This window comes from Suricata suricatta, chromosome 3, assembly GCF_006229205.1.
Source record: "Suricata suricatta isolate VVHF042 chromosome 3, meerkat_22Aug2017_6uvM2_HiC, whole genome shotgun sequence".
Classification (NCBI taxonomy): Eukaryota; Metazoa; Chordata; class Mammalia; order Carnivora; family Herpestidae; genus Suricata; species Suricata suricatta.
The window spans coordinates 37,826,253-37,841,110 of NC_043702.1; the positions used below are offsets into that span (position 1 = coordinate 37,826,253).

General features: G+C 37.8%; 1 protein-coding gene across 1 annotated transcript in view; it reads left to right on the forward strand.

Annotated features, from left to right (window-relative positions):
• DNAH7 (dynein axonemal heavy chain 7) overlaps nucleotides 1-14,858 on the forward strand; it is a 271,651-nt gene that overhangs the window by 173,846 nt on the left and 82,947 nt on the right. Inside the window, exons 44-47 of the mRNA XM_029934194.1 lie at nucleotides 1,196-1,542; nucleotides 2,936-3,116; nucleotides 5,992-6,177; nucleotides 11,223-11,386. Of these exons, the coding sequence (XP_029790054.1) occupies nucleotides 1,196-1,542; nucleotides 2,936-3,116; nucleotides 5,992-6,177; nucleotides 11,223-11,386 (878 nt within the window). The remainder of the gene's footprint in view (nucleotides 1-1,195; nucleotides 1,543-2,935; nucleotides 3,117-5,991; nucleotides 6,178-11,222; nucleotides 11,387-14,858) is intronic.

Genomic DNA, 14,858 nt, shown 5'->3' on the forward strand with positions numbered 1-14,858 from the left:
ATAACTGTAAGATAAGATAGTAAATGATATAAAGAAGTAATTCACAAAAGATGAAATGCAAATAGTCAATAAACATATGGAGATCTATCCTACTGCATTTATATTTTAAGAAATACAGATTAAAATATGATTTCTTTTGCCTATCAGAATGCCTAGCATTGTTGCTAAGTATAGATGTAGTAAAACAGGCCCCTTATGTACTTTGTGGAGAGTAGTTTGTCAAAATGTGTCCAAAGCTTTTAAAAACAAAAGACATAAAGTTCTTAATTCAACATGGCAATTGTCATAGTAAAAAATAGAGGAAAAACATATGGCATGAGGATTATGGTTCAAATCTATACATCAGAAGGTCATGCAGCCATTAAATGTGTTTCACAGCATGAAAGCATGTTCACTCTATATTATCGAAATATAAAAAAATTTTAAAACAGCATGTATGCTATTTATACTATCATTCCATTGGTCAAAATGTAGTATATACACTAGTTTGTAGCCCATAAATACACAGAAGAACATATAGAAGGAATGTAAATAAAAATATTTGCAGTAGTGAACTAGATATTATGGGATTATAGGAGACTTTTCTATGTATAATTTCTCTATATTTTCTAATGTTTACTTCTCTTGCTTGTACAGTTTTTAAGAAGCTATAAAATTCTTATTTTGCAACAACCAAATCTCCCTTATGCATTTTTGAAGTAGACTTTCTGTCATAAGTAATCTCACATTAGGGTATCTTTCCATTTTTCTTTTTCATTCTTAACTTTTCCTTTGGCACAAACTTCTCAATGCATTTTGACACAATTTTATCACTGTCACCATTTATACCCAATGAACAGAGTGAGTTTCTGTATCTTGGGGTTTAGTTTGAAAATAGGAGCGGGCGCCAGTCAGTTAAGCATCCGACTTCAGCTCAGGACATGATCTCACGGTTTGTGGGTTCGAGCCCCGTGTCGGGCTCTGTGCTGACAGCTCAGAGCCTAGAGCCTGCTTCAGATTCTGTGTCTCCCTCTCTCTGATCCTTCCCTGCTCGCGCTATCTCTCTCTCTCTCTCTCTCCTTCTCTCTCTCTCTCTCTCTCTTTCTCTCTTTCTCTCAAAAATAAATAAAAAACATTAAAAAAAAATAGGAGCCGATTATAAGTCAGGCATAAACAAGCAGTTCTTTCCTAATATTTAGCATGTTGTTGCTTCAAGGACATTACGGTGGTAAAATCCATGAAGAGCCCTCCTGCTGGGGTCAAGCTTGTTATGGAAGCCATATGCATCTTGAAAGGCATCAAAGCTGACAAAATCCCTGACCCAACCGGGTCAGGGAAGAAAATAGAAGATTTCTGGGGTCCAGCTAAGAGACTTCTTGGTGACATGCGATTTCTACAATCACTTCATGAATATGACAAGGACAACATTCCAGCGGCTTATATGAATATCATAAGAAAACATTATATTCCAAATCCAGATTTTGTTCCAGAAAAGATTAGAAATGCTTCCACAGCAGCTGAAGGTCTGTGCAAATGGGTCATAGCAATGGATTCATATGATAAGTAAGTACTGACCAAAAAACCCCACAAAACCCTGCTATGTTTTATTTTCCTGTTTGGTCATTTAGACAGTATGAAACCCAAACTATACAGGTGAGAGGCTCCTTGGAAAATCATGTCTAATCCCTGCTATGCGTGTGCGTATCTACTGGAGGCAAGACGATACCAATGATACGGTGTGATAGAGTGTGCTAAAACTTTTTGGGACTCAGGAACCCTTTATAGTCTTAAAAATTCTTGAAGACACTCAAGCCTTTTGTTTATCTTGATATTAGAAGTTGAAATGGAGAAATTTGAAAAACTATTAATTCATAAAAATATTACATGCTCAATAAGTAGCATTTTTAATCCATATTTTTCACATAAAAATTGTGAAAAAGTACTGGCGTTTTATATTTTTGCATATCTCTTTGATATGTGGCCAATAGAAGACAGCTGGACTCTCCAATCTGCTGCTTCAACCTGTTGCAATATATTGTTTCAGTTGAAGTACATGAAGAGAATACAGCCTAAACACAGACGCCGAGTTGGGCAGTGGAGCATCTCATGGATGCCCTGAAGGGGAGGAGGCATGTCTTGGACCATATTTGGAAAACCACTAGTATGATGTATATCCTATGTGAGACAGGAGCCTTTTTTGATGATTGTATGAGAATATATGTATATATATATTCTTTTTTTATATACAAATCAGCAGAAATTATTGGCATATTCTTCAAAGAGTAGTAGTTACAAGATGTCTTTCAAACTCCTACACCATTTGAATCATTATGCATAGATATTACACACTATATATTTTGGATCAGGATATATTAGTGATAAATTTTAATTTAATATTTTATCATTTGTCTCAGAAGCTAACATCACGGACTCCGTTTTCCAGTTAGAAGATAATTTAGATCCACTCTTTTTCTTCCATAGTCCCTTCTATTGCCGACACACATACTTATAAGATGGCTGGTTTTAGTTAAAGGTATATTCTGGAAGTGTTCAAGAAGCAAGATGACATAGATAAAACACCTCACCTTCTCCTAAGAATTAAGCCCTACCAAATTAGACCAGTTTCCACCAGCACTGTAATATTTTACATGAATACAAAGTTCTCCTTGTGTAAAATCACCAATATCCATACTGTCAATCATCTAATATTTTACCTTGAATAAAAAAATTACTTGTTTGAAAATGTTATGCATATTTGGTAACCATTTTAATCATCATTTCTTAAGCGCTGGGGTCAGGTTTGATTCTTAGAGGAAATATAGAATATAGGAACCAGTACAGGTTTTGCATAAAGATATGCTTTGAGTCTTGGTAAAGCTAGAAAAGCAAATTCAGTGATAGAACGTGCGCTATGATATAAAATGTAGGTCTAATTTTTCTAATTTTCTTTTTGCAGAGTGGCAAAAATAGTAGCTCCCAAAAAGATAAAACTGGGTGCTGCTGAAGGGGAGCTTAAAATTGCCATGGACAGTCTTAGAAAGAAGCAGGCAGCCCTGAAGGAAGTACAGGACAAGCTGGCCAAGCTTCAGGATACACTGGAACTAAATAAACAGAAGAAGGCTGATTTGGAAAACCAGGTATGTAATAATATAGACAAATATGGGAAAATTCTCGTTACTTTAGTAAGAATGACATTTCAACAAGCAAGTAACAGCAGCAATCCTGTTTTCTTCCTGATTGGGGATTGGCGAACTTTGGCCCACGGGCCAAATCTATCATTCCCTGTTTTCTGTACAGCCCTTAACTTAATAACAGTTTTGACGTTTTTAAAATACCTCTTCATGTTACCGATCGGGAAATGGAGAACTAAAATATTAAGTGACTTAGGCTGTGTAAGAGTTAATGGCACAGCTGAAATGAGAACTCAATACCAAGAGCCACACGATGTCCGCTGAAAATGATTTTAAGATCAAAAAGATTGCTCTGCTTGGTGATAATGTGTGTGATCATTAACTGCTCACATCTGATTATGTTTCAGGGAGGGGGGGCAGTCAAAATACTTATAACAGTATTTATTGAGAGCTTACTATGTGTAAGTTAATACTGTTTTGGGAGCAGTATGTACTATCTCATTTAAAAATTTTCAAAACCGCTTTCTGAAGGAGACAGTCTTTTTGTATCATTTTGAAGAAACTGAACCATAGAAAGTTAAACAATTTGCCCATGGCAAACCCAGCTTCAAAGCATTAAGGCTAAAATCTGAACATAGGTAGTCTGACTCTAAAAGCTATGGTCTTTCCCACAGTACTAGACTGTTTCTCCCTATAGGATATGACCACAAATTCTGTATTTGTACAGATATATGACACTGTGCAAATCTTCAGAAATATCACTTAGTATAGGGCATGATTTCCAAGTGGTCAGATTTAGTTTAAATAATAGATGGGCATGTCGTTTACTATAAGCATTTGTCAATTCTGCTATATTTTTTGAAATTTTTATCTTTCATGATAAATTGTTGGAAATCATGGTAATGCAAAATGAATATATGCTTATATGTGGACCAAAAATCTGCTTTGGGAGGAAAAGTTTTAGTTAAAATATTTTTACTTAGTAATTTCTGATGACAACTTTATTATAATCTGAGACATTATTCAGTTTTTTATAAACATTATTGGAAAAAGAATGAAGAAGGAAACTAGGAAGATAGAAGATATTAAAAGAGGAAAAATCAAAGGAGAAAGGATTTAAATTTAGGAAGTATCAAAATTTTTACCAATTACATACCATTTGCTTTTTTAAATCCATCTTTAGATAAATGAATTTAGTATCTTTTGGTCAAAAGGCATTTATTTGATATCAATACTAACAGCATTCGGAGGGACATGTGGGTGACTCAGTTGGCTGAGTGTCCCACTTCAGATCAGGTCATGATCTTATGGTTCAAGTGTTCAAACTCCCATCCGACTCACTGCTGTCAGCACAGGGCCCACTTGAGATCCACTGTCCCCCTCTCTCTCTGCCCCTCCCCTGCTCACGCTCTCTCTCTCTCAAAAATAAATACACATTAAAAATTGTTTAAATAGCATTAGAAAAAAGTATAAGCCAAATTCTTATTCCACAATAATGTACAAACTTCTGCTTTCATCAACTGTTTACTTCTTCCTTTCATGTCATTCATTTCATTTTGAACCTTAAGCTAACTTTTATTTAGTTTTTACCCAAGAATAAGGATGCTAGGTCATTTAAAATTAAACTAAAATAATTTAGATGTTCTACTGGAATATTGCCATTGCACGGGTTGAGGTGGCTTCTCTCCAGGTTTTCCACCTTCATAATTATCCTTTTTCTTTTTTTAATCACATTGCTCAATTACATATAATCAAATTTGGCTGACAGTCTTCTGCACAAAGTAGGCTCTCAGCTACTGATTGATGTTGTAATTGAAGGTTAATTGCAAGTGTGTGAGAAGGTTGACACAATTTAACAACTTGAAAATTATGCTTCTCAAGTAAGCATAAATTATTACAACTTTTAAACATTTAACCTTTAAAATTATTAAGTTGATGTGCCTGAGTGGTGCAATTGGTGAAACATTGGACTCTTGATCTCGGCTCAGGACATGATTTCACGGGTTGAGTTTGAGCCCCATTTAGGATTCTGTGGTGATGGTGCAGAGCCCACTCAGGATTCTGTCTCTCCTTCTCTCTGCCCCTCCACCATCTGTGCACACATGTGCACACATGTTCTCTCTCAAAATAAATAAACTCTAAAAAATTATAAAAAATGAAATTATCTTGAAGGCAGCCATAAGTTAAATGAGGAGAAGATTTTGATGGAATATTTGAAATAAAATGCATTTAGAGTATTTTAAATTAAGGGAAAACATACTTGCAAGAGAATGTTCTTTATTACTTATGTAAATTTCAGTATCTCCTGCTGTAGATCATTTTCTTATTAAATAGAGCTATTCTTAGGGCACCTGGGTGGCTCAGTCTGTTAAGCATCTGACTTCAGCTCAGGGCATGACCTCACAGTCCGTAGGTTCAAGCCCTGCATCCGGCTCTGTACTGACAGCTCAGAGCCTGGAGCCTGTTTCATATTCTATGTCTGTCTGTCTGTCTCTCTCTCTCTTTTTCTCTGCCACTAACCCTGCTCACACACTCTCTCTCTCTCTCTCTCTTAAAAAAATGAATAAACACTTTTAAAAAATTTTAAATAGAGCTATTCTTGCATTATGTGATGAATATCCATTATGCATTTCATAAATTGTGTACACTTACACATACTTACTGTACATACTTTATAATGAAAAACAGTTCTAAAATGTCTCGTGGACTTTCCAGTCTTCATAGTGACATAACTCACAGTCTTCTAAAGAGTTAGAAGAAATCCAGATGAAAGTTTGTAACTTAAAATATAATTTACCTCTGAGGGCAAAATCTTGCAGAACTTTTAGCTTATTCTACTTGTGAATGTTGAGAAAAGCTGGTTTTTTCTGTCTTTTTTGAGGTTGACTTGTGCAGCAAAAAGCTGGATCGAGCCGAGCAGTTGATTGGAGGCCTCGGGGGTGAGAGGACGCGATGGGGCCTCACAGCGCTGGAGCTGGGCCAGCTGTACGTCAACCTGACCGGCGACATCCTCATCTCCTCAGGGGTCGTCGCCTACCTGGGCGCCTTTACATCGAACTACCGGCAGGTAAGGAAGGCTAGTCGATTTCCAGGGCCTCTTCCTGACCGTCCCATTACAGCCAGCACTAATCTAATCTTAGGGGATTTTGTTTCCTTGCTTTTTGGGTTGTTGTTGTTTTTTTTTTTTTTTTTTTGCTAAGTACAGGAAGTGAAATGTTTCCAAGTGATTTGTAGTTGTGTATTTTAATTATTCTATAAATTGGCTTGATAGCCAGAAGATGCTATATCAAATATTCTTCTAAAATCAAATTGTTTTAAAAAGAAAAAGGTGGACTCCAAAAGGTAACATGAAATCGTAGACCCTAATGATGAAATTTTAGTTCCTAAACAAGTATAACGATACTAGGATTTTTTACATGTGTGTGTGTGTGTGTGTGTGTGTGTTTAATCAACGTCTCTCTATGATTCTCAGTAATGAATCATTTCAAAAATCACTTCAGAGACTGAAAGTTTAGGGGAGGAAAAGGCAAGCTGACTTAGAACCGAACAGAGTCTTTCCCTAGAAAACAAATACCAAGGGGCACCTGGGTGGCTCAGTCAGTCAAGCGTCATTAAGCATCTGACTGTTGACTTGTGTTCAGGTCATGATCTTACAGGTTCATGAGATTGAGCCCCACTTTGGGCTCTGTGCTAGCAATGTGGAGCCTGCTTGAGATTCTCTCTTCTTTCTCTCTGTCCCTCCCCTGCTTGTGCACACGCACGTGCTGTCTCTCCAAATATATAAACATTTAATAAAAAAAGAAAACAAATACCAAGTTTCCTGCTTCAAATTTCCACTGCTTTGATGGATTCTGCCTCATTTCTTACCCTTTCACTATTGCAACCTAGCCTTTTTTTACTATTTCTCATGAGTCTCTGATGTCATGGTTCCTTCCTATGAATTCATTCTGTTCTACTCTGATCTTTCTCTTTCAGGACAGGGCAGCTGGCAGATTGCATCCCACCAAAAGTTTCCCATTCAGCTGTAAGAAGGTTACAGTGGCACCTTCAGTGTCTACCCAGGTGCCCTCCTGGCTTCCCGCACTTTCATGTCCAACAACCAGTGCCTGTGGCTCTTTTTTGGCAAACTTCCCTTAGGTTCTTAGAATCCACTGTGCCCAGTGCTTGGAGAGCTAGAATTGCTGGGACTTATTTCCCTCAAGGACAGGTCTGGATGAATGACTGACAGGAGTAGGAGCACGAGAGTCTGTCTCCCTTCCTTCTGGTTGGAACGACTCTAAGGGTAACTCACACCCCCCACGGGACCCAGCTGAAGCCACCTGCAGCAGACTGCTCGCTGATCCCTCGCCTGTTACTGCTTCCCCTTGCGTCCCTTCCTTAATAAGTCGCTTCACATAAATCTTTGTCTCAGTTTGCTTCTGGGAAACCCAGCTAAGACAAAAGAAAAAAAGCCTTTACAACAATCTCGGTTCTTTTCTAACATCAAAATCTCTGGATACCAAGAGCCCTCAACAAATGTCTAGATTATCTCCCTCCAAGCTTGAATCTGAGTAGTTGTTAATTATTCATCAACCCCTTCATAAAACTTCTGGTTCTTTCCATAAATAAAACATAGAAAACTCCAATTCTTCTAGGATAACTGGGCCCACAGTACTTCAACTGCTGTGCCTATGCCAATCTGTAAAACAATTCTGTCGTGCTATAAGGACATGAAACATGCTCTAAGGACATATAACTTTTCTGGCCAACAGTAAAAGTCAAAACTGTTGTGGTGGTGGTGGATATTTTCACTAAAATGACACTCCTAATGGCCAGTTTTTTAAATTTCTACCATCTAGCGTACCACCTGATTACTATTCAAGGCTCTTGGCTTGTATTTAGAGATGCTTGTGCAAGGTACCTCGTGTTCATTTCAGTTATTATCTGTTGCTATGCCCATTTAAATGTGTAAGTTGGCCACTTTAATTTCTAATCCAGAATATAACAACATACCATACCTGTCAGCTATAAACTGTAACTCTTTCTTTCACTTTCTCTACTGCTTCCCCATTTCACTGACTATTCTGCCAATGCCAGCATCAAGCTGTACTTAACAAAACCTTCAGATTTTCCCCCAAAGTCTACAGGCCACCTTATAGCCTGACAACAGAGAGATCAAAGAGATGCCAGTAGGAACTGTGTATAAGAAAGAGTTCAAAATGCTCGATACCCCCCCTCTCACACAGTCACACCACTTGTTCCTGGTATCAACAACCAACCCAACAAAAAGCTAGATGATAGTTTTAAGTTCTCATCAGAGGTGATATTTTGCCCCCATTGTTTGCCCCATGGTGTCACACCTACAAATATGTTGCATTACATGGCAAAGGGACTTTGTTATTAAGGTTGCTAATCAGCTGAACTTAAAGTAGGAAGATTATCCTTGGACTCGATTATATGATAGTATCTTTTTAAAGCAAGAGTAAGGAAGTGCCCAAAGAATGATAAAGATGTGTTAAGGAACATAAAATTTAGCTTAACATTACTTCTGCTGCCCACATCAGCAATAAACCCTGATAGTAACAATACTCATTGAATAATAGATGTGAGCAAAATGAGTGAAGAGGTTCAAATAATACAGACTTCTCCTTAAAAAATAAGTAAGTCCTGGGATGTAATGTGCAGCATGGTGACTATAGTTAATAATACTCTATTATAAATTTGAAAGTTACTGCAAGAATAGATCTTCAATGTTCTCATCATAAGGAAAACATTTTTGTTACTATGTCTGGTTGTCATGTCCCGCCCGGCCTGCAGGGCGGTGAATCCTTGCGGGTTCTCGATCCTGAGGGAGGGAGAGAAAGGTCAGGAAGGGGAGCACAGAGAGTGAAGACAGCACACGGTTTCTGATCAAGCCCCTATTATTTATTAAGAAAATAATTCCTCTTATATAGGGTTTGGGGCGGGGAACTGACCCAGGTTGGTTGCCAGGTAACAAAGTCAAATGAATATTAGAGAAAGGGGAAAACCGAAACTGAAACTCCCAACACAGCATCAAAGAAGCGCCCAGATTAGTGCTGCATAAACCAAAATGTGGTTTGATCTTTTGATCATTTTGGCTTTTTTCCGTCTGGCTCAGTAGGACAGTCTCTGAAATCCCGGACCAGGAAATGCACTCTCCTAGCCTCCAGATGTAAATCTTGTTTTTTGGTTGCTCCCTGGAGAGCGATATCTCCTTGCCTGAGGCGGCCAAAACTCGGCGGCCCCCAACATCTGGTGACGGATGTCAACGAATTACTGTGATGAGTTCACAATATATACAAAGAATGAATCATGTTGCACACTTGAAACTAATATCATGTTAAAGATCAATGATATTTTTAGAAAAGAGACCAAAAAATAGGAAATGATGGATCTATATTGACATATTGACATCAACTGATAAATTTAAAAAAAATGAGTGCCTGTAAAAACCTAGAATATTTTCAGTTACAAGTATCTCCCCCCAAAATGTTACTAATGACGAAGGGAAAAGGGGCAAGAAGCAATGCAGAGGCTGTAATACAATACTAGACAAGTGCTGCCTTCACTCAGTTTTGACTCATTATTAAAAATTCTGAATCCCTTTCTGTGGGTAGTTTGCTCAGCCCTCAACCCAACCCTTTCCCTTATTGGGCTCTAATGCTGCAGCTTATAATAGGCACCCAACTTCCAGCAGACCTCAGATACATAACACCCGGCACAAGATCTTCATTGCTGCACCTGAGGAATTACTCAAACTATCCGATCCCTAGGAAGCCCATGCGATGCAGCTAAGCCTAAGGCACTCTGCTGTCATAGAGAGCTGCCCCACAGTTTCACCTTGCTGTTACCCTGGATCTGGGTGCAACTTCCGGTGTGGCAGCTTTCTCTCGTTTGGCAGTGTAAGTAACAAAACGAGTTCTGCCTTTCATCTACCCGAGTGTCTTGGGTTGTGTCCCACTACCCAGAGAAGATTTAATTATACCTAAGGTAGCACAGTTATGAGACAGAAGCCTGGCAGGCAACACCTTAATCAGGTGATAAAAATCAGTATTATCAGTAAATGAATAGTGTGAAATCTCGTACCACTGACTGAGTGCAATGAAAAGACTATGACATCATTTCTATGATATTCTTGCCAAAGATGCATAACCTGAATTGAGTAGGGAGGGAACACCACAGAGACCCAGCTGTGGGGGCATTCTACAAACTGGCTGACTGATCAGATCATAAAAGTCATCAACTCCTCCGAACCTGTCATGGCCTTTCATGTGCAAACCTAAGGGAATGTTGGTGAAGCCTGCTCAGCAGGAGGCCAAGGGCGATGGTGTGCCAACCATGCCCTCCGCCAGCACCCCTCCACACACACAGCATCTCATCTGCCTGTGGGCTCGTACCAGAACCTTGCGTGTCCGTGCCTCTTCCCCATGTGTCTTCCTAACCCCTTTTATCTGTGGACATGTCTTGTACTGTTTCTGAACTCTTACATGTAACCTCAGACTGGACCTTGACTTCTAACTTTCTGAGTGTGAATCTGGACTTAAAATATCCTTTTGGTTCCTGAGTAGCCTAGCAAACTATGTCCCAGCCAGGATATCCCAGACTCCAGCCTGTATCCTGACCCCTTGTTGGTGCCCCATAGCCTGCCATGGTCCTTTCCTCCAGGCATGTATGTGAGAGCCAGAAGAAAAGATTTTCATTTTTTAGCCCCCTACCAGTACCAAGTAGATGTACTTTTATGCCATAATATTAAGGCTTGTTGGATATTTGTAATTTAAAGAAAATATATAGAAAAATGATGGTCTCCAACTACTTTGTCAAGTGAAGCATTAGAATAATGATCGGCAATTGTTTTTTTTTCAGATACAACATACTGATGTCGACTTCACTATTAAGTGATCTGTCTAAAATTAACATTGGATATAGTTAATTTTCATTTGAATGTATAGTGGACCTTCTAAGTCATAATTTTATTTGAAAAATCTGATAAATTATTTTTGAGGTACAGTTTCAACAATGGTTTGTTGACATAAGTAGTAGAATATAATCAAGGAGTTGGCAAAGTATTTATTTGGTAACCTCCAGCTCATTTTTGTATCTCTTGTCTTAAAGAACCAAACGAAGGAGTGGACAAATCTGTGCAAAAACAATGATATTCCCTGCTCTGACGAGTATTCTCTTATGGGTAGCCTGGGAGAAGCAGTGACAATTCGAGCCTGGAATATTGCTGGATTACCTTCTGACTCATTTTCCATTGATAACGGGATCATCATCATGTAAGGAAAATGTTTTTCTCACAAATGATTTCTATGAATCAGTAGATTAATTTATCTGTGCATCTTTTTAACAATTACAGCTACTAAACTATTATAGTATTGGAAAAAAATGAACTTAAATCATTAATTAGCTAAATTAAATAGGAATTATCACCTCCTCCTAGTAATATTAGAATGATTGCTTATTGGAGACTACAGTAAACAATCAAAAACACTAATGACTTTTGCTTACCTTTTAATCAATTCTTAGCAAATAGAGCAAAGCCCTACCATGAACAAGTGAAATCCAAAATGTTTATTCTTATAAAATTAGAGGGTTTTGTTATTGCAGGTTAATAAGATGTTCAGTGGTGAGTTGGTGGTGGTGATGGACTCAGGTGTACCAAATTCTTAGTCCCTCCTGGGTGTGGGACCAGCTTAAATGATACAGCTATAGTTCTGAGTCCTGAGCTGGCTGGGACTTTCAAGACAGCGGCTGCGGGGCACCTGGGCGGCTCAGTTGGTTAAGGGGCCAACTTTGGTTTATGATCTCGTGGTTAGTGTTTTTGAGCCCCTCTTTGGGCTCTGTGCTGACAGCGCAGAGCCTGGAGCCTGCTTCAAGAACCTGTGTCTCCCTCTCTCTCTGCCCTTCCCCTGCTCATGCTCTGTCTCTCAAAAATAAAAACAAACAAACAAAAAAAGATAGTGTGTGCTATTCCTGGAATCTTCTGATCAGTAGATTAAAAAATCCCATGGACACTGGGTTGGGAGAACACTGCAAGGCTCATGTGTCCTCATTTTTCCTCCAGGTTTTCTCTCCCCCAAACCAAAAACTTCAGCCTGACCCAGTGGGAGGCAGTTAGGATTCATGTTATTTCCTAGTTCACATTACCATGGCTCTTCTGTCACGGGGCCAGCCTACTTGGAGGCGTTAGCATATTAATAATAGCACTGGTAAACCATCAGGAGAAATGTTCAGTTCCTTGCTGTAAGCCTTTTGATTGGTTGTTATTTTACTACTGAAAAAGTAATTGATGTAATAGTACCTAATTTAAGGTAAAAATAGCAGAGGCATGTGAAGTTTTTAAAATAGAATAAACCGATACATGTGAAGATTAGTTATTCTTAAATTTTTCATGTGCAGTATTTATAATTATTAATAACTTACTAATTATTCCACAATTTAAAACTCCAGTGAATGAATTTCTTTACTGCTCAACAAAGACCTTGACATATATACAGACTTACTTACAAATTATTTACTGAATTGTTCTACAGGGATTTGAGATATGTGCCAATTGAATATAAAGTTAAAATTGATGAGACCACCTAGGGAAGGTTAAAGAAGTAGTTACTACCAGGTTCTTGAGAAAAGCTAATCCTTACAACTGGGCCCTGAATTTCAAAGCTTCCTGGTCATGAAGGCAAAAAAAGAAAAGCTCATTTTTTTTCTCATTTTTTAACCAAGTAAATTGTACTTAGACAAATTATTTCAGGAACTAAACTTAAATGTAATTATTTTGTTGATTTGGAGAAAAGACTACAAAGCTTTTCTTTGGGGAACTAAAATTAAGTAGTGGGTGCTCTGATCTGATCATCTAAATGAATCCAGACAAGAAATGATAGGATCTAGATAAATGATAAATATGTGCATTACTCTGCCACTGAACAGATTTCTAAGTGCCCTTTTACAAGTACAGGATAACAGCTGGGTTTCTAAATTCCTTAATTTAGGAATCTAGGTAATAAGGTAGGTGGCAGGCAGAGTGTGTACCGATGTTTAATGTGAGAAAACAATTAGACACTGATCTATATGGGAGATTTCTGACAGTTTATAAGTCTGCTTTTACTTTGTCCAGCTGGACCAATTAACTCCAGCCTTAAGAATAGTCAGGTTTTTGCTATTGTTCTTACTATTTTTTCCCCTCTCAGAAAAAATACTTTACTTTTTCCAAGGACTTGTGAATATAATTGGTCATGTCCCAATTAGTTATGTCTTTATTGTTTCTATTTGCAATTTATATACCTTTTTCCCACCTAGCAGGATATCTATAAGCATTCTATTCATCAGAGGTTAAATCACTTCCTATTTTATAGCAAATAAATGTACTCTTTCTTTTGGATCCAGTCGTATTTCAATAATAATAGAACTATTGGTGATTATTTTTCAAGAAAATAAACTCACATTTCAGGAGAGGAAGAGGCAAAACATCATGTTAATGAGCCAGAACCCCAACATTTTTGCTATTTGTTTATAAAAATGTTGAAATATTAGCAAAAATTACAGTAGCGACTTTCCTAAGAAAGAAACGTTAACCTTTTCCATCCTTGGCTTATTTTGTCAATGTATTTTGGTCATCTCCTACTGAGAGGTTTCAATAACTAGGTTTAAGGTGATCATTTTGAAGTATCAGGTATCTTATTTACTTGCCTAGTGTAGTCTTCTAATTCCCCAGGGACGCTTGCTTGGTAATGTAATACCTAGTACTGAGCACTTCCTAAAGACCCAAGACTGTGCTAAGTGCTTTTTACATGCTATCTCAGCTGACTGTTGATTATTTAGGGAACGGGAAGAAATCTGTAAAATTTAGATACGTTGGAATATAACTTTTACAGCTATTGACACCTGAAGGTCCTTGGCTAATCAGAATTTCAAGGGCTAGTGATAACATGAAATGTGATTGGATTGTATCTGAACATTTTATAGGGAAACAGTATTAAGATGGCTTAACAACTTGGTAAATAAATCAGACCTATATCTAATATAATTCTGCTTTTTAAAAAAGTCTTAGTTTTCACTTCTGTAAGGGTCAGATAAATTAGGTGTATTTTAGTAGCAGTAATAACTGAGGGGAGCACCCACCTTTCATTGTCTGCTTTCATCAATTTTTATGTATGTACATGTGTAAAGAGGAAAATAGTGAAACTCTTTGAGATGCGCCACAGTTAAATATTTAAATTTTATGTCTTCCATGCACAGTAGTGGACATGTATTATCACTGTTACAAGTATGTATTTTCGGGGGGCACCTGGGTGGCTCAGTTGGTTAAGCGTCCAACTGTTGATTTCAGTTCAGGTCGTGATCTCACAGTCTGTGACATTGGACTCTGCACTGATAGCACAGAGCCTGCTTGGGATTCTCTCTCTCTCAAAATAAATTTAAAAATCAACGTTTAAAAAATGTACTTTTCAAAAGCTCCAAAGAGCATCAAATTATAATCCTTTCTAGATGATCACAAAAGAACAAATGGTATTAAAACCTGGAATGCTGAGTCTATAAAAATTCAGTTTTCATTTGGGAACCACTGGTTTTAAAGCATTTCTGGATTCATTGTTTGGTGGAGGAAGTAAGTGAGAAGATTGTGTGGAGAAAAATGTTGCCTTACCAAAAAATAATGCAAAATAATAGTGGAGAGGAAGTAAACAGGAAATGCAGTGCTGGTTCATTTCAAATTCAGGGTTTATATCCCACCAAAATGAAGTTGTTTAAGCC